Genomic DNA, 19,070 nt, shown 5'->3' with positions numbered 1-19,070 from the left:
TCAAGCTAGCTTGATCTTCATCTCTACTAGCTCCTGGCTTGAGTCAGTGCCCTTGCCTTTATCCTAAGTACTTGGGTCTGTCATTTTTATTGTCGTTGAAGCTCTCTTTGAACCTAGAGGTAGTCTCCTCTCAATCTAAGATCGTGGAGTTTCTCTCCTTGAGCTAGTCATCCACTCTAATGGCCTCTTCAAAGACCCTAGCAAGCGCATCTCCCTACAAGCTTGAATTGCCTATCAAGGCCTTGTAGAGCTCTTCACTTTGTATTCCATTAAGGAATATTGTGGACACTGCTCTCTTGGTTAGTCACTCACTAGTTTGGATTCTCTTGAAGAGATTCCTCACGTGGGTCACGTAATCTCGGATATCTTCCTTATCCCTCTGCTTAATATTGATCAGCCACACTAGCAAGTTATTAGATTACCCTGGCTCGGAGAATCTCTTAATGAAGAGATTGTTAAGGTTGTTGAAGTTGGCTCGCTCAGTAGCATCTAGACTTGTGTACCAAGTCCTTCCCTTATCGCCTAAGCATAGACCAAACACTTGCGAGTATTGAGTAAGGTTAGTGAGGCCTCGCAAACCTGCTCAACTGCTCCATGAAGCTATATGAGTTGTCATTTGGCTGGTATCTATCTAGTTGTTTCATGACAACTGGGATTTTTGATTGGCTCTTGGAGCCGTGGTTAACTCCTAGTCCTATAAGTAGCAACATTGCTAGTATCACGGCACTCTACTTTGCTCCCGTGTTATGTAGCAATCGCTTCGTCACTCGCTCAAGGGGTGAGGTCTCCTTCTAGGGCTCTCTCTCTCTCTCTCTCTCTCTCTCTCTCTCTCTCTCTCTCTCTCTCTCTCTCTCTCTCTCTCTCTCTACGTCTAGTCCTATTCAATTTTTGCTTGCTAGGGCTTGGATCTTTTGCATTTCCATGTTTTGGCGTAAGCTCCTAGTCTGATGATCTTGGTTATAAGCCACTATGCCCTACAAATCCTTGTTTCTAGCTTTCTTTCCTCTTCAAGATCTACTATGATAGCCTCCACAAGTCTGCCATGGTAGTCTAGCTGATTTTGAGCATCATATTCGTTTACCATTTGCTAGATCTTCTCTGGAAAACCTCCCAAATCAAGCTCCTCATTGTGTCTACCATCTGTGCTGGTGTCTGTTATATATGTGGTCTCACGCTCCACCAAGTTATCAATGAGATCAATTAGGTTAGATAGATCCACTTCTCCGATGGAGTCCAGCCTTGCTATGTCACCTGGCTTCTTTGTTGTGTTTTGAGCTTAGTCCTACACTTGGGGACGTTTTCAATCATCCAACTATATCTCCAGGTCTTCTCCTACTAGTGGGTTCCTTCATGTTATTACATTTGAGTGAGTTCCTTGTTAATTAGAAGCAATTTTCAATTTATAGTCACTATGTCCATTCATGGTTGAGTCTGTGCATGTTAGTGGGCTAGGACACCAAGACATTTCCTAGATTATTTAGGTCTTTTATCTCACATTTTATGATGGTCCTTTTAGAATTTAATGCTTGTCTACCAACGTTAAATATTGGCCAAATTGACCTAATTTTTTGGCATTATTTTTGCCTATTCATGATTTTAGGAGGCATATTCCACGGTGGATTCCGTGAGGTTTTGCAGTGGATTCCATAAAATTATATTTATTGCCAGGGCTTGTATACAAGGTGGATTCCTTATGCGAAAAGTCGATGGGGACGCCTATCCTTTTCGGGAGTCTCGTTAATTTAATGTGCAAGTGGGTAATTCCATAGCAGGTGATTCCGCAAAATACATATTTAAATTAATGGACGTTTATGAGTTTAGAGTGCGTACTCGTAATAAATCAAGGTTAGGACTAAGTTCCAACCTATTTATTTATTTTGTAGCTGAAGACTGCTAGGTATTCACTTTTGTCGGTTTAATTTTATTATTTTTTAATAATTGTGAATGCTTCAGTTGATGTGTAGAGCAGGTGACAGTGGCACTGGAAAGCACTAGGCAATAGTGTGTATTCAAGTTATTTAGAAGAAATGATCATTTTTTATGGTCGCGCATCTTAGACATGGTGCCAATATTTATTTTGACGCGCTTATTTATTAAAGTGCTTGATATATATTTATTATTTTGTATGCGCATGGGCGCACGATTTAAATATTTGTTATTGGACATTGTATTTGTTGGCACATCCCAACTCTTTGGACATCCAACCGCTTTATTCTTTATTTGGACAAAAGCAAACACAAAAGCTAAAGCGTGCTAATTGTAAATTTGGGCTATTTTTTAGCTTAGAGATGAATAATATATTAAATACATGCTTTGTGGAACGCTCACACAAGGCATGGGGGAGATTGTACCCAATTAGTCTTCTTGCTTCATGTCATGCAACTTTTCTCTCTTGGTTTTTGAGCAAAAAGTAGAGTTTTTTGTTCTTGGGGACCTTCCGACGCTCGCTACGTATACATACGGCATCCGATTTGCGTACCAGCGGTATCAAAGCGAAGCTGAGATCGAGGGCTTCCAATCACTTACCATCTCGTGCGAAGGCGAAGCTCCTGGAACGATCGATCTCTACAATCAATCTCGCAACAATCTGTCAATATCAGTGTGTTCTTGGCGGTGAAGAACCCCCTGCTACACACTCCGATCGCGAAGGACCAGCCTCTACAGGCGAAGGGCCACCTAGGAAGCTCCCTTATCAACACGTTTTTTTTTTCCGAGTTTTTAGACAGAAAGAAGAAGTTTTATAAGTTTAAAACTTCATTAAGCTTGAAAAAGCTTAAAGAAGCTTAGCAATAAAAAATTTCGTCGAATGCGATGATAGCACATTCTGATCACCGCCGAATCTGTCAACAACATCCTCTTGTCGTCAGCGATTAGTTAGTCTAATATTTTTAATTAAAGATTAACTATTTTCTAAAGCTACTAAGGTTACAAACCATCAAGTTTCAACCTTCTCAAGCGAGCATTCACACTTGACTTATTCTGAACTAGTTTTCACCTCCCTGTAAACACATATTCACACCTGTGCTCTGACAGAGCCAAATTCCAACACACAGATTGTTATACGTAATCTACACGGACAAAATATCCTCTTGGAAGAAGGCCAACATTCATTTCCATAGCCATGAAGAAGAAAGATTTTTAAAAAAACAAGCCTTGTAATCCCGAACTTGAGCTACACTCATCCCGCTAACAGGATTTTGAGTGTGTGAGGTTGTTTGAAATTTTACAAGATGACCGATCAAAATATGGAATATTTTATGCACTTACCAGAACCAACAATGGAGCAAAAACTGGACCTAATTATGATGCAGTTTCAAGAGGAACGAAGAGCACGTCAAACCTTGCCAGCTCAATTGGCCGGTCTGCAATGATCTATTGTTGATCAAGATGGACTGCAATCTGAAGATATTATACGATGTATGATTGATGCGACACTTGAAGCGCAATCTATTCGGAAAGAAACAAAGATAAGTAAAAGAAATTTCAAATTTCGTACTTTCAATGGGTCACGCGATGGAAAGACTGCACTTGCTTTTATCAATCAGTTTGATGATTATTTCCATGAAGAATAGTATGCTGAAAAAGACAAAATTAAGTGTGTCACTAATCATTTAGTGGATAGAGCATCCTTATGGTGGATTGTTGTCCGTAAAAGCATTGATTGTCCTACTACTTGGAAGACTTTCCAAAAGAAATTTTTGCAGAATTTTCTTCCACCCCAATTCCACGAAAAAGTAATCAAACAGTGGGATCTTCTGCAACAAAGAGATCGCAAGCCTATTTCCCAATATACCAAGCGTTTTTGGAATGCTTTATTGCAACTACAAATGCTCGAAGATGTACTTGAGGCGAATCATAAGCGAAAGTTTATGTATGGGTTACTTAGTCACTTTTATGCGGAAGTGAACATGTTTAAGCCAACGACTCTCGAAGATGCAATTTCCTTGGCCCACGATGTTGAAGACAAGATTCGAGGACGAGAGAAGCGACCACAACAATTTTCAAACAATGGTAACTTCGGTACAAAACAATTCAATTCTAATTTTTGAAGATTCAATCAAAATCGTTTCCCTTCATCTTCATTCCGTAAATCTTGGACACGACGCCCTGCTTTACCATCAAACACAAATTCAAATCCTAAATCATCTCTTCAGTCAAATTCCAACATTCCTAAACTTCTCGTTATTACCAATAATGTGTCTAAAGCCAAATCCATAGTCTGTTACAAATGCCATCAACCTGGACATCTAGCAGTGAATTTGTCAATCCAAAAAGCCAACTGTTCATATCGACTATTTGGGAGCGACAGAAGATGAAGACCATAAAGAAATGCTAGATTTCACGGAAGACGATGATGATAATGGTACTACTTCAGATACTTTACCATGTATACCAAATCCCCATTCTTTATTAACGATGAAATGTTTTGTGCATGGTAAAGAAAAGATTGTTTCACATGATAATGGGAGTACACACAACTTTATTTCTGCAAAATTGGTCAAAGAATTGAAATTACTTATTGTTTCTACTCATTATCGCATCAAGGCTGCATTCTTTGGCACCAGATACAATGGAACACAAGAAGTGCATGACTTAGAAATTAAAATTGGTGATTTTGTTGAATGTAGGAATTTTCTAGTTGTGCCTTTGCAATCTAGTGACATTATTCTAGGCATGCCTTGGCATAATCAGTATAATTCTGATATAGATTATTCTACGCATTCAATGAAGATTCATTCTCATGGAAAACCAATCACATTACATGGTATGCACACTTTTGATAATTTTCCATTGCTTAGTCATACACAAGCTAAACGAGCATTAAGAAAATGTAGCAAATCTTATTTAATCTAGGTGAATGAAATTGAAGTTAGTTAAAAAGAAAAACAACACTTCTAGAATGTGCATTGATTATTGTGCCCTAAATAAAATCACTGTAAAAAATAGATATCCCATTCCTAGGGTAGATAATATCTTAAACAAACTACAAGGGGCTGCAATATTTAGCAAAATAGATCTTAAATCTGGATACCATCAAGTACGATTGGACCCATCTGACATTTTCAAAACTGCATTTAGAACTCAATTTGGACATTATGAATTCCTAGTTATGCCTTTTGGATTAACCAATGCACCAGCTACATTCAATCATATGATGAATCGCATCTTTTTGAAGCATCAGCATTGTGTCATTGTTTTTTTCTTTGATAACATATTGGTTTTTAGCAAGAATGAAAATGAACATTATGAATATTTATCTTTGGTTTTCAAATTATTGAAAGAGAATCAATTATATGCTAACCTTGAAAAGAATGAATTTTTCCAAACACAAATTGAATACTTAGAACATATTGTTTCATCTGAAGATATTAAAGTTGATCCTAAAAAGATAGAAGCAATTTTGAATTGTCCAATATCTAAAAATGTACATGAATTACGTTCTTTCTTAGGTCTTGCTAGCTTTTACATGAAATTTGTGAGAAATTTTTCATTACTTGCATTATCTTTGACAAAGTTATTAAAGAAAGATATTGTGTATCATTGGTCCAACAATCAGCAATAGTCCTTTGATTTACTGAAACATGCTTTAACTCATGCTCTTGTATTACAACTTCTTGATTTTACTAGACCATTTTTCCTAGTAGTCACTGACGCTAGTGGATCTGGAATAGGAGCTATCCTTATGCAAGACTCTCATCCCATAGCTTACTCCAGCTGCAAGCTTAAACCCTCTGAACTCAAGTACTCTACTTATGATAAGGAATTGCTAGCTGTAGTACAAGTTTTACGTCAATGGAAACATTATTTAATGGGATCTGAATTCATGATCAAAACTGACCAACAAAGTATTAAACATCTCCTTAGTCAGCCACAAATATCTAACCGACACATTAAATGTGTTGCTTTTATTTAAAGTTTTCATCCACTTATACAATATCAACCCAGAAAAGAAAATGTTGTTGCTGATGCCTTAAGTAGAAGACCGACTATGCATAATATCTCTGTGATATCTTTTGATTCTCTTATCCCTATGAAAGATACCTATGACCAAGACCCTAATTTTCAAGCTGATTGGAATAAATTAATTGCCAATAACTGGATTCCAATCGATTCATTGTCTTACGCTGATGGATTTATGTTTTATGAGAAAAGGGTATGTGTAACTGTTTCATTTAGATCCTTTGTGTTGCACGAAATTCATTGCCCCCCATATCAAGGCCATAGAGATATTATTTCTACTTTACGTACTTTGATTGAAGATTTTTATTGGCCATAGATGAAATCTGATGTTTCTAACTTTGTATCTGAGTGTTTAATTTTTCAAAGAGTTAAACGACATCATGGTAAACAATATGGTTTGTTAATGCCTTTACCAATCCCTGAAAGACCATGGGAGCATATTTCAATGGATTTTATTACTGGTCTGTCTAATACTCAAGCTAATCACAATATGATATGGACTATTGTAGATCGATTTAGTAAACATGCATATTTCATTCCATGCAAGAAAACATTAACTACATCTCAAGCTACTCAATTGTTTCTGAAAATGATTTTCACTAACCATGGTTATCAAAAGTTATTATTTCTGATCGAGATTCTAGATTCTGCAATAATTTTTGGACTACTCTGTTTGCTAACTTAGGAACAAAAATTGATTTTTCATCTACATTTCATCCTGAAATAAATGGACAAACAAAAGCTACAAACAACACAATCTTAGATCTTTTACGTGCATACACAATTTCAAAACCACAAACCTGGGATACACACTTGCATTTACTTCAGTTTGCATACAATAACACACCACATACAGCTACACGAAAATCACCTTTTGAAATCATTTATGGATATAAATTGCCTACACCTCTTACTTCATTGTCAAACAAAGTTAAAGCTGTTGATGATATTACCCACATGCATGCTACTATTTTCGATGAAGTTAAAGATATGATTGCGAAAGCCCAGCAATCATATACTAAACAAGCAAACAAGAAAAGAAAAGCTATGAATCTTACAGTTGATGATTATGTTTGGTTACGAATTGAAAAGCGAAGACTACAAAGTGTTGAGAAACACCCTGTTGTAAAGTTAGCCCCTAGATTTTATGGACCTTTCAAAATCATTCACAAAATCAATGATAATGCCTTTAAACTACAACTATCCCAACACTAGAAAATCAACAACACTTTTTATATTAGTTTGTTACGGCCTTTCAAAGGTGAATTACCTGTCCATCCCATTTATCAAAATCCTCTTGTGTTAGAAGAAGAAACTGAAATCCTTGAACCTAAGACTATTCTAGATACCGACTTTATGACCACTAGAATCGGTCATAGATATTCTAGATATTTAGTAAATTTTAAAAATCATCCTGTTGAAGAGGCCCAATGGATGCACGCTCGTGACCTAAGTACTTACCCCTCACTACTCACTCCACATTGAGCTAATAGCAATTGAGGTCAATTGCTATCCCACCCTGGGGGGGTATGCTGCTAGGCGACATATTCCATGGTGGATTCCGTGAGGTTTTGCAGTAGATTCCGTAAAATTATATTTATTGCCGGGGCTCGTACACAAGGTGGATTCCTTGTGTGAAAAGTCAATGGATGCCTATCTCGTTATTTTAATGTGCAAGTGGGTGATTCCATAGCGGGTGATTCTGCAAAATACATATTTAAATTAATGGACGTTTATGAGTTTAGAGTGCGCACTTGTAATAAATCAAGGTTAGGACTGAGTTCCAACCTATTTATTTATTTTGTTAGCTGAAAACTGCTAGGTATTCACTTTTGTCGGTTTAATTTTATTATTTTTTAACAATTATAAATACTTTAGTTGATGTGTAGAGAGGTGGCGATGGCGCTGGGAAGCACGGGGCGATAGTGTGTATTCAAGTTATTTAGAAGAAATTATCATTTTTTATGGGCGCACATCTTAGCCGTGGCACCAATATTTATTTTGACACGCTTATTTATTAAAGAGCTTGACATATATTTACTATTTTGTATGCACATGGGTGCACAATTTAAATATTTATTATTGGACATTGTATTTGGGCACAGCCCGACTCTTTGGTGGGTGCCCAACCGCTTTATTCTTTATTTGGACAAAAGCAAACACAAAAGCAAAAGCATGCTAATTGTAAATTTGGGCTATTTTTGAGCTTGGAGATGAATAATATATTAAATACATGCTTTGTGAAGTGCTCACACAAGGCATGGGGAGAGATTGTACCCCATTAGTCTTCTTACTTCATGTCGTGCCAATTTTCAATCTCTTGATTTTTGAGCAAAAAGTAGAGTTCTTTGTTCTTTGGGACCTTCTGACACTCGCTACGTATGCATACGGCATCCGATTTGCGCACCAATTCATTGAAGCTTCTCCATAATCATTATTCATCATCTAACAAATTCTATTGGAGGGAGAGGAGCACGTGCTAGTGCATCCCCTCATGTGAGCTCAGGCTAGAAGCCAATCCCACTCTCTATCAAAGGACTAGTCAAAGAACCAACTCATCGTGAACTTGGATGTCAATCCCAGCTCCAGGATTTGAACATGCTAGACTTTGATTGATGTGTCAAGGAAACCCCTCTTAGGAATCTATGCACATGTATGCCTATATAGATGAGGCTCTTCAACCCCATTGCACCACCCTCTCACACTCCCTCTCTAGCACTGGAGAGTTGTGAGGAATGACCCCATCATCTATACTAGCAACTTGGAAGGAAGGCCCCTACAATCATCACTGGGGCCATATAGTTGGAGCCTAAACCCATACTTAGAGATGAGGAAGACTCACCAAGAGAGTTGTCACCATCCGCTCCTACTCCTACCGTAAAGTTGCTAATGTCATGTAGTCCTTCCAGAGATGTCCCATCTTGCCCCAATAATAGCACTAAGACTACTTCTTATTCCACCATATGACACCCTTCTCTGAAACTGGAACATCTAAAGCACCAAGAGCTAGCATCCTCACAAAAACCTAAAGTTGAACACAATAAGTCTCCATGGGTAAATAATGTTTGCATGCTGACCATCATGAGGAGATCCTGAAGGAGTCATGATGAGGGAGATATATGAAAAAAGACAAGGGATCTTCAGGGAGAGAAGTATGCCAAAAATACAAACTCACAAGGATTGCACGAGTTCAAAGTAGTTAAGAAAGCACATAGAGAAAAGATCAATAATAACAAGTGTTGTGATGAGAACATTACAACTGAATGCACATGAACCCTCCGATAAAGCTGAGCGCTGAATCAAAAAATGAAAAGATAGACCAATCATAGCCAAAAAAAAGCCTAAAATGTGTCACCTAACCCTACACAAAAGTAAAAGACCAAAACATGTCACCTAACCCTACATGGAAGCAAAAGAGCAAAACGCAGATGGTGATGAGAAAACACAATCAAGAACCACAATAAATGTAGTCAACCTATAGTGAAACAAGTTGCCTCAGTCTACTATCCCCAAAACACAAAGTTGGAAGGATCAAGAACAAGTCTCCAACCCTGAAATATCCCCAAAAATCTATAAATGCAGATGGCCAACTACAAAATGCTAAGAAAATAATGCAATATAGGTAAAAATTAGCAAAAGACAATCTCCCATGAAGCAAATTAGGCACAACAGTTAGAAATAGGTCAAATCAGCAAACAAAAAGTGAAAATTCAAACCTGGAATAGTATAAATCAGTAGAAGCAGGAACTATGATCCTATAATATGATACCATGTCAAAAGTGGATGCAGTGATGGAAGCATGGAAAACAGTTTTAATAGACTATTGAACACAAGAGACAAAGGAAAGAGAAAGAGAAACACTGCAAAAGAAAAGAACACTACTCAAAGAACTTAAAAGGAAAGAGATGCCCGAGAAATGGAATCTATATACCAAGATATGAGACAGTATAGAACCAATGTGAGTCACTTGCTATGAAGGCACAACAATTGCTCCTCTCTCTCCACCAAAACTTGTCAAATGATGAATGATAGAGAATGAATAATGACTGTGGAGGAGGAGCCTGAATAAATAGGAAAAAATAACGCCAAAAATGATGTCAGATCAGCCAACATTTAATGCTGGTTGGCTAGCATAAAACACTAAAATGACCATCATAAAGTGCTAGATAAAATTCTAAAATAATCTAGGGAAATGTCATGGTACCCTAGCCCACCACTAGCATGCACAACCTCAACCTGACATGTCTGCTAACAAGTGAGTGCAGCCCAACATGAGGAGATTATAAGCCAAGTTAATGAGTTCTTGGAAAAGGGGTTAGTTCAACCCAACTCCTCTACTTACTATTCGTTAGTGCTTTTAGTCTAAAAGAAGGATGGCTCATGGTGTATGTAGATTGGCTAATGTTCTTTGAACAAGATCACAATCAAGAATTGGTTTTCAATTCCTAGGGTCAATGATGTCATGGATAGATCATATGAGTTAGCCATTTTTAAGTGTATTGATTTGAAAAGTTAATATTATCAAATTTGTATAAGGCCCAACAAATGTACCAAGGACAACATTTAAGACAACTTTTGGGATTTATGGGTTTCTTGTCATTTTACTCCTACCATGTTCAATCAATTCATTAAAAATCTTTAGACCATATAGAGTATTTATGGGTACATTCTTTGATGACATGATAGTGCATTCAAAGAATGAGGAGGGGCATAAAAAACACTTGGACATAGTGTTTAATGAGTCGTCTAAACATCAATTTAGTGATCCCATGAAGATTGAGGCAATACAAACATGACCACACTTGCGAAACGTGCATGAAATTCATAGCTTTTTGGGCCTATGTTCTTATTATCCTCGCAACTATGTTTGGCACTTTACTGAAATTGCTTCTCCATTGCATGCTTTGCAAAAGAAGGTGTTTCATTTAGATGGACAATAGCAAAAATTTTAGCATTTGAAAAGTTGAAAGAAACGATGACTTGGGATCTTGTGCTTATATTTCCAAATCTTAGAAAGTCCTTTTAGTATAGTGTGATGCATATGGTAACAACACTGGGACTATTAGAAGAAATTCGATCGAGTGGTGGTCTATGAGAGTCATATTCTCCATGGTGCAGAGAAGAATTTTCAGGTTTATAAGAAGGACTTGTTATAATTCATACTCTTTTCATATGGAAACACTAGCTTTTAGGAGTTGATTTCACTATGCAGACTAATAATCAAACATTACATTATTCTATAGATGAAACAAAGTTAATCTGAGAAGCATATGAGTTTGGCAATCTTCCTCTCAATGTTTGACTTTTAGATTGTACATATTGATGGCTAAAAGAATGTGGTGAACTAATGTATTGTCAAGGAAGACTCAAATCTCAGTAGTGGTCTATCACTGTGAGTTGGATGCCATGAAAGATTAGTATACTGCTAATTCAAAATTTCCTAATGTTTATGATCAGACTGTAACAAAGGCATAAGCATTATATGCTTAGAGATGGCTTTTAATGATGAGTGGGTGTTTATGTATCACAAGAAAGTTGAGGCCAAAAGTGATGGTAGAAAGTAATGCTCCTCCTTATGTAGGGCAAAGAGGCATTGATGCTACAATGAAGGCAGTGGAGCACTTTTTCTATTGGCCAGCTTTGAGATATGGCGTATGTCAGTTTGTATGCATATGCATTGTCTATTAGAAAATCAAGAATGATAGGCAAAAGATGCCACGTTTATTGCAACCCTTACCTATACCTGGTAGGCCATGGCAAAGCATTGCTATGGACTTTAACTTTGATCTTCCTCGGACACCTATAGGGAATGATAGGATATGGACTATCATTTGTAGATTTAGTAAGTAGGCCCATTTCATTCCAATGAGAAAGGAGATAAAGGCTACTCATATGGCATGATTATTTTTATAGCATGTGTTCAAGTATCATGGCATGCTAGAGTCAATCATTAAATGACCAATTTGTTTGAAAGGCACTATTAGAGAACATGGGTACCATGATGAAAATATGTTTGTCTTTCCATCCACAAATAAATGGATAGCCTAAAGAGGCAAACTCTACAATTTTAGATCTCTTGAAGTGCTATGTGTTTGAGCATGAGTCATAGTGGGAGTAGCACCTGCCTTCAGTAGAGTTTGTATATAATAATACAGTGGATAATTTAATTGGTAAGACTCCATTTGAAGTTGTTGAAGGTGGCAAGAAAGTGCCTCCTATTTTGCACACTAAGGATAAGATCATTGAGGCTGACTGTTATGTAGAGAACATGGATACAACCTATGAGAAGGTTAAGTATGCATTTCAAAGGTCATACGAAAAGAAAAAGAAGACAACTAATTGTCATAGACATTGCATTGCCATTTGAAGAGGGCAATTATGTATTGATGTGTTTTGAAAAGGCACGGTTGAAAAAGATGAAAGTAGAGCGAGGTTTTATCCAAAGCTAAGTATGTGTTATTATGGGCCCTTCCAAGTATTGGAGAAGTTTAGTGATGTTGCTTATAGGCTAAAATTGCCTCCATACTTGAAGATTCATATTGCCTTCATTTTAGTTTGTTGAGACCTTCTCATGGTAATGTGCCAAAGAATGTATCTGCTAAAATCTAGCTAGACGTTGAGGAGATGGATGAGATATTAGTACTTGAGAAGATTTTGGCACATAAAGAAAGAAAGATCAAAGGGAAAGTTTCAAGGAGATATTTGGTGAAGTTTTAGAATTAGTCACCCTAGCCATTTCTCCCATGAACCCTGTCTCATCCTCTTTGATGCCTAGATAGATTGCCATGTATGTGGAGATAAATTTGACTCTTGTTCCATTATCAAAGAATACTAATGCATGCTAGTCCTTGGTCTTCCCCCATGCTCCACAAGTTGTGTGCATTATCCAAGATCAAGCATTTCACTTCTTCCCTTCAATATGTGCATTTTGAGACTGAATGGCATCATCACTACTTAATCCCATCTCAATGTACGAAGAGATGATTGGTGTAATGCATCTCAGTGTACAAAGAGATAATACACACTTTACTACTTAATCTTGGATAGTTGACACCGATTAGACTCAACAAATAGGCACCCCTTGCAGTATTTCTTTATCTTCTATTGCTATAAGGTTGAAGTACACTGAGATAGAGGGTGATCACATTTAATCTACATTACAAGTGGTTGTCGTATATGGCCAACATTGCTTGAGCATAATTAGCTCCTTGATTGTACAACAATAATCTAGGGGGGTGAGTTTGGGACTTCAATATCTTGCATGCAGTCCACAATAATTTGGGAATGGGCCCCCCCTTGTATTAGCTATTAATTAATGCCTTCAACTATTATACCAAGTACCCAAGTCTTCAATAGTTGAGCACATATCCAAAGGTGGCTATGGAGGCCCTAATGGTTACTACAAATTAGGGTTTCAACAACTATTTCTTCAACTGCTCTTTATCACTAGCAAGAATATGTTGAGAATTACTAAGGGAATTTCTACAAATAGATAGAAAACCAACTAAATGGAGTATGTTTTGAATGGTGGCTATTATGTCAATTCAAATGGTGCCTATAGCTTCGAATTGGGGGTAAAACCCTCCTCTTGTATTTCCACCTCTCATTGCGATGGAGTAGGGAACTTGCTATCACTGTCTTATCATGATGTGCAATCAATTGTCACCTCTCTCATCAGTCATCCAATGCTTGCTCTTGCCTCCCTTAGCATCTAAATGTTGGAATTACCCTTGGTCAACCCCCCAAACATCCTTTTCCTAGCTTGCACAGGTAATTTCGACAAGGGATGGTCTTTTTTGCCACTTAACAATCCTTTTTATAATTTTCAACTTATACATCAATTTTCAAAATGTGGATTTTAAAAATTGAGTAATTATCCATTTGGCCTATCTATGATCTAGTAAATGCCCATTCACAATTGTTGTGCTAGTCCTTGTGGAACATAAGGTCACAACATTAACTAACATTGGAACAAGCACTAGTTTATTATTTAATGTCTAGTTTTACAATGTCACCACCACTAGACATTTAATTAACGGCCTAGACACTAAACTAACATCATGTATCCATAAGTACATACCCACCAACATAACTTTGCACAACTTTTGCCAATGTCACCCACTATACACAAGCATTACAAATGGCATTACCATACCTAGGCTTACGCTTCACATGTGCACAATTGATTAATGCCAAAGCTAAGCATTAAAAATAAACATCCTAGTGACACTTAGATTGCTTGAAAAAGTTTGCAATATTGATTGTTCTTTTCGTCTTCATATTCCCTTAGAAGTCTACATGTGGGAGGTGGTTGAGGGGCTATCTAGAGGGTTTGTAGTCACAACATTGTGTTAGCTAGAAAAATAAACATCTCAACATGAATGTGGTTGACTTGGTGTCCCAAGGAGAGCCAACTTTTCTAAATGTGTGGCTTTACAATCTTCATTTACTTCACTTGTACACTTCTTCTCATACCTCAAGTTGAGGAGTCATTTGTGGCAAGTATAGAGTCCAAAATGTAGTCACAACTCTGTATTAGCTAGAAAAATAAACATCTCAACATGAATGTGGCTGGCTTGGTGTCCCAAGTTTGGTAGAGAGCCAAGTTTTCTGAATGTGTGGCTTTACAATCTTCTTTCACTTTACTCACGTGCACTTCTCATACCTCAATTTGAAGAGTCATTTGTAGCAAGTTTAGAGTTCATTTGGTAGGATAGGTGTATGGACCAACATTATTTGATGAGCATATCTGCAACATTATTTTCTGGTGATTCGCTCAAATGCGGCATAAAGAATTATTGATGCATGGGGTGAATTTTCACTCCAAGGTGGAGTGAGTTTCCTCTCCAAGGTGGAATGGGGAGGTGAACCATGCAAAGGTGTTGCTAGAGTTTTGCTTTTGGTGGTGCGATCATCTATCACTCAACGAGGGAGTTTCTTTAATTCATGTGCTATAAGGACATAAATTCTATGCTTGACCCCTTATAGAAGCAATTGTTGAAAATTTCTCATTAAATGTATTCTAAGGATCAAGCCATTCCAAATTCTTGCACCACAAGTTGATGAGGGCTCGCTTCACTTTAGATCAATACTAGGTTCAAAGTGAAGTTCCGAGAGTGCAAGAGCCAAGTGAAAATTTTCCAAAAATGGATTGCTACAATGGGCATCCATTTGAATTACAAGGAGACAAGGGATGATAGGCATTAAGGTTGGGATGAGGTGTCATACTTGTTATCTTTTGCCATGCTAAGAATACCATTTCATGGCAACAAGATTGTAGCTCAAGTGATTTGAGCGTTTGCATATGTATATGGGTAGGTGAGTTCGAACCTTGGGTATACCCTTAAGGCATTGCTAACATTTCAAGCCTTTCTTTTAAAAAAAGATTAAGAGTGGTGCTTCAGTTCTAGTAAACCTAGTAGATCGTTAGAGCTTTTAACTTCCACTTGAGAAGGTCACTCTTACTAGTCATGCGTACACCCTCTTCCTAATCAACCTAGAGTTGGTGCATAAAAGGAGAAAGGGGAGTTCGGCATTTATTCCATTAGGGTTTGGTTTGCATTATGCAACCAGGACGGATACCCTTAAGCCCATGAGTGAAGGCATCGCAGAAGATACAAACGACAAGGAAGCTGATTAGCATGTACACAACAGACCCCCGAATGTGCAGCAAATTAGTAAAAACAGACTAACAATCGGCAGCAGAGCAGGTAAGAGATCAGAAGTGAAGATTTCTACCAGTAAAATCCAAGAGAAGATTGAGTGCAAAGTAGTAACATGTAACAACCAAAACACTGCAAAGAGCTGCCTTTCAATTGCCTGCAGCTCGATCTTGACAGGGAGGCCTCTCAGAGAGAATATACAACAGTCCAGGACTTGGACTAAAGAGAGCACGTAGTTCACAGTCCCTGCAGGGTCTGGACGACTGTATTGTGCCATGGGTCAGAAAGATGTTGGAAGAGATTGTCGAGAGGTCCTTTGCCTGTAAGATTGTGCTGGATCACAAAACCAAGGAAAGCCAACATGGCTAGACGACCTGGAGGCACAAAAGACAGACATAGCTTGATCAGCTAACTACTATGCAGGTAAGTAAAGCATACTTTAGCAGCAGATGGGAACGTTACCATTTGCTATCTCTTTCTCCTTGTACTCCAAGCTTGTGGGGAAGTTGAAGGGGTTGAAGATGCCACCAGGGTATCCGACCTCACCCGGAGGAAGGGTCAGCTTAGGGTTGAAGGGGTCCGCATTAACACTCCCTGGGTACTTGATATCCTGCCACCTCCTGACTTCCACATAGTGGAAAAGGATGAACTCGATGACGAACAAGGTCGATGCGGGAGCAAAGTACTCCACTTTGCCAGCATCATACCACTCTGGGACGTTGATTATACCAACCTTTGTCAGAAGCTCGGGAATGAGCATCCCTGCAACACCCACCATAGCCCACCTGCCATTCTGGAGCTCTGCTTGCACGTACCATTTCAGGTTCTCTGGATCTTCTCCCAACCCCAGAGGGTCGAAGCCATTGTCACCTGGAAGGCTGTGGCACAACATCCCGACAAAAGCCAGGCGTTACAATAAGCAGGAAGCTAGCACCGGTGTGCAACCGACAATCCACTTGGACAAACTAGAGTATATCAATAAGACTCCACCAGCTAACTTCAAAGGTGCCATTAAGCTAAACTGCATTAAAGCATACTGCTCCTCCTACCCTGTTCACAGAACAAGCTTTAGCTACGTGTAACAGCAGCTGTCAAGTGCCTGTATATTCATTTGACTCACCACAGCTGTGTTACCAGGTGTCATAAAAGACAGCCCCTTGTAGTGCATTGGATAAATCAGGATCCATAGCAGCCATGATTACCGGGCTAACCTTGAGCTGAGACCTAAGTAGCCTATTCAATAGCAAATACAAGACGCTCGAAGGAATTCTCGGTGTGCTGCAAGGCACTTGGCGAGCCACTACGGCAATCTAAGATCATCCACGGTCACATTATTCCAGCTACGGGCATATAAGTCTCATAGTCATGAGAGCCCAAAATACATTAGACTCTCTGTGCAGCACAGATGGTGGTGCTCAACACGAGTTAAGTTAGAAATGCTTCAGCGTTTCTAAATGTGTTCCAGGGTAAAGATGTCTCAGATCAGTGAATTCAGTTCACCATATCCCATCAACTGGATGCACTCCTGTGGCCTCCCCACGGCTCATACCAGACTCAGTCGAATTCTCAACAGATATTAACTCCTCGGCAGCTCTATTGCACGACATCAGCACCGATGAGACTGGCCCTTGATGCAGAACTCTTCAAATGATGGATTATAGCGGTGGACAAAGGTGCATTGAGCAGGTGCAGGAGGCACATTACATAAGCGATCACGAACAAATCTCACAGAGAGGTTCAAGATCAAAAGACGTACCTTCCATTCAAGTAAACAGGGGAGGCCAAACCAGGGAGCCACTCGCCTTTCTTAGCCTCGACTCTAAGAGAGCGTGCAGGGACGGGGGAGGAAAGGCTGCGGCCGCCAGCGCCGCGGGCGAGGCGGGAAGAACCGCTGCCGGAGAGGAAGGTGGAACTGCAGAGGGAGGAAGGGCAGGAGACACCGAGCGTGGCCTGCATGGCAGCCATGGATACAGGTGCTCCTCCTTCTCAAAAGGGCTGTGGATAGACTCTTCTTCTTCCCGGCCTTGCTTCTGTGCCTTCAAGATCACTGAGAGAGAGACACACACGCACACAGAGACACAGAGGGTGAGAGAGGCAGAGGGGTAGAGAGCTGACCTTGCTAGTTACGCACAGTATAATTTGAGACGTATATCTTATTTTCCTTTCTTTTTTGTTCTGTGCTCCAATGGCACAACGAGTGGTGAGGAGCCCTCTCTGAAGATTACACTTGTGGTGTAAAGCGTCCCTTGACCCCCCCCACATCATCTTTCCTCATCCAATAGCCTCCCTTCAGCCCTATCCAAAAATACCACAAATCCTTTTTCCCCCCCTTGCTCCCCCCCCACTAAGATTAGGTCACATTAGGGCAATGTTCACACAAACGATATGATAATTCAATATTTGGGCTTACATTTATACTTGTAATCTCTTGAGCCACCCAAACCCATGATTACCAACTCTTACATGTTATCCCATTACAATGTCCATCTTGATGAGAGCCCACACATATGAATAACACGTGAGGCATCTCGTCAAGCCTTGCTGATGCGGACCGTGCTTTTCGAATGCCCTGTCCGTTAGCAAGCTATGAAAGGGGAATTGCTCGTTTCTTCAGGCTTACAAGGCAACACAAAGGTTCAACCAAAGTGTTGAGTTTTCATTCGCATTTACAATAACGTGTGATGAGAGAGAAATGTTAATATATGCACATAATATCACACATAAATATATTTTTTGAAAACATGTAATATCACCACGCACATGACGAGCATGTTGTGTGTGTGGTGTATGACCAGCTAAGTGAAGCCAAATCACTCATTTTTACATGGTGCCTCATTGCTTGCTTGCCATTTCACTACCACTCGAGTTAGCCAGTCTTGGCTCACGAAAAACATTTTTGGTAGCAAATACAAAAACTTTTTACCTTAAAAGTTTTGAAGGGCTAGTTTACATGTATTTGTCGTTTATATAACTAAACCTTTTGTGAAGTTTAAGGTTTAAAGTGTCTTCGTTGAATTTTGAAAGTTCTTTTGAAAACATCACAATTCATATTACATTAAACATCGTTTTTATGTGAACATTGCACTAGGGGCTATCATGGTCAAGGAGGGAGAGTCTCCTTCTTGTAGTCATAGAAGCTCTATGCTTGGCTATAGGAGACATTTTGATGCAAGAGAAAATGCACGATAATTGATTCGCTACCAAGAACCCTCTTAACATTGCCCAAGATTCTTGTATGCTACTAGTCCTAACTTTAAGGTAAAATCTACATTTTTCACGAGGCTTTATAGGATGTTGACAAAGATGGCAAACCCCACTCACTCCTTGCATTGTTGCATGGCATGATCATGTGATAATGCCCATAAGACACCTCACTTTCCCCATGGTATTATGGTGTGACTAGGCTTTTAGACTATTGGTGCTCGTGGGGGCACATAGTCTCAAGCA

At 39.0% G+C, this 19,070-nt stretch overlaps 1 protein-coding gene across 1 annotated transcript; it reads right to left on the bottom strand.

Annotated features, from left to right (window-relative positions):
• Window positions 1-15,734: 15,734 nt before the first annotated feature.
• On the bottom strand, window positions 15,735-17,818 carry LHCA4 (light-harvesting chlorophyll-protein complex I subunit A4). The gene is made up of 3 exons (XM_087667697.1): window positions 17,380-17,818; window positions 16,086-16,501; window positions 15,735-15,997 (listed from the first exon to the last, which is right to left on the bottom strand). Exons 1-3 carry the CDS (start codon window positions 17,586-17,588, stop codon window positions 15,861-15,863), a joined length of 762 nt encoding a protein of 253 aa, XP_087523823.1. The 5' UTR covers window positions 17,589-17,818; the 3' UTR covers window positions 15,735-15,860.
• Between the last annotated feature and the right edge of the window lie 1,252 nt (window positions 17,819-19,070).

Source organism: Lygodium microphyllum, chromosome 26 (assembly GCF_053477565.2).
Source record: "Lygodium microphyllum isolate KBCC chromosome 26, Lygodium_microphyllum_v1.1.10, whole genome shotgun sequence".
Lineage (NCBI taxonomy): Eukaryota > Viridiplantae > Streptophyta > Polypodiopsida > Schizaeales > Lygodiaceae > Lygodium > Lygodium microphyllum.
Note: the sequence above shows the minus strand (reverse complement) of the source record. Positions and strands in the feature narration are given on the sequence as shown.

Bases quoted from the DNA above. Each gene is read 5' to 3' on its own strand.
- LHCA4 (XM_087667697.1), bottom strand. From the start codon at position 17,588: ATGGCTGCCATGCAGGCCACGCTCGGTGTCTCCTGCCCTTCCTCCCTC. The intron at 16,502-17,379 runs GTACGTCTTTTG...GTTGTGCCACAG, and splicing joins CCTGTTTACTTGAATGGAAG to CCTTCCAGGTGACAATGGCT. The intron at 15,998-16,085 runs GTAACGTTCCCA...TTGTGCCTCCAG, and splicing joins GGAGAAAGAGATAGCAAATG to GTCGTCTAGCCATGTTGGCT.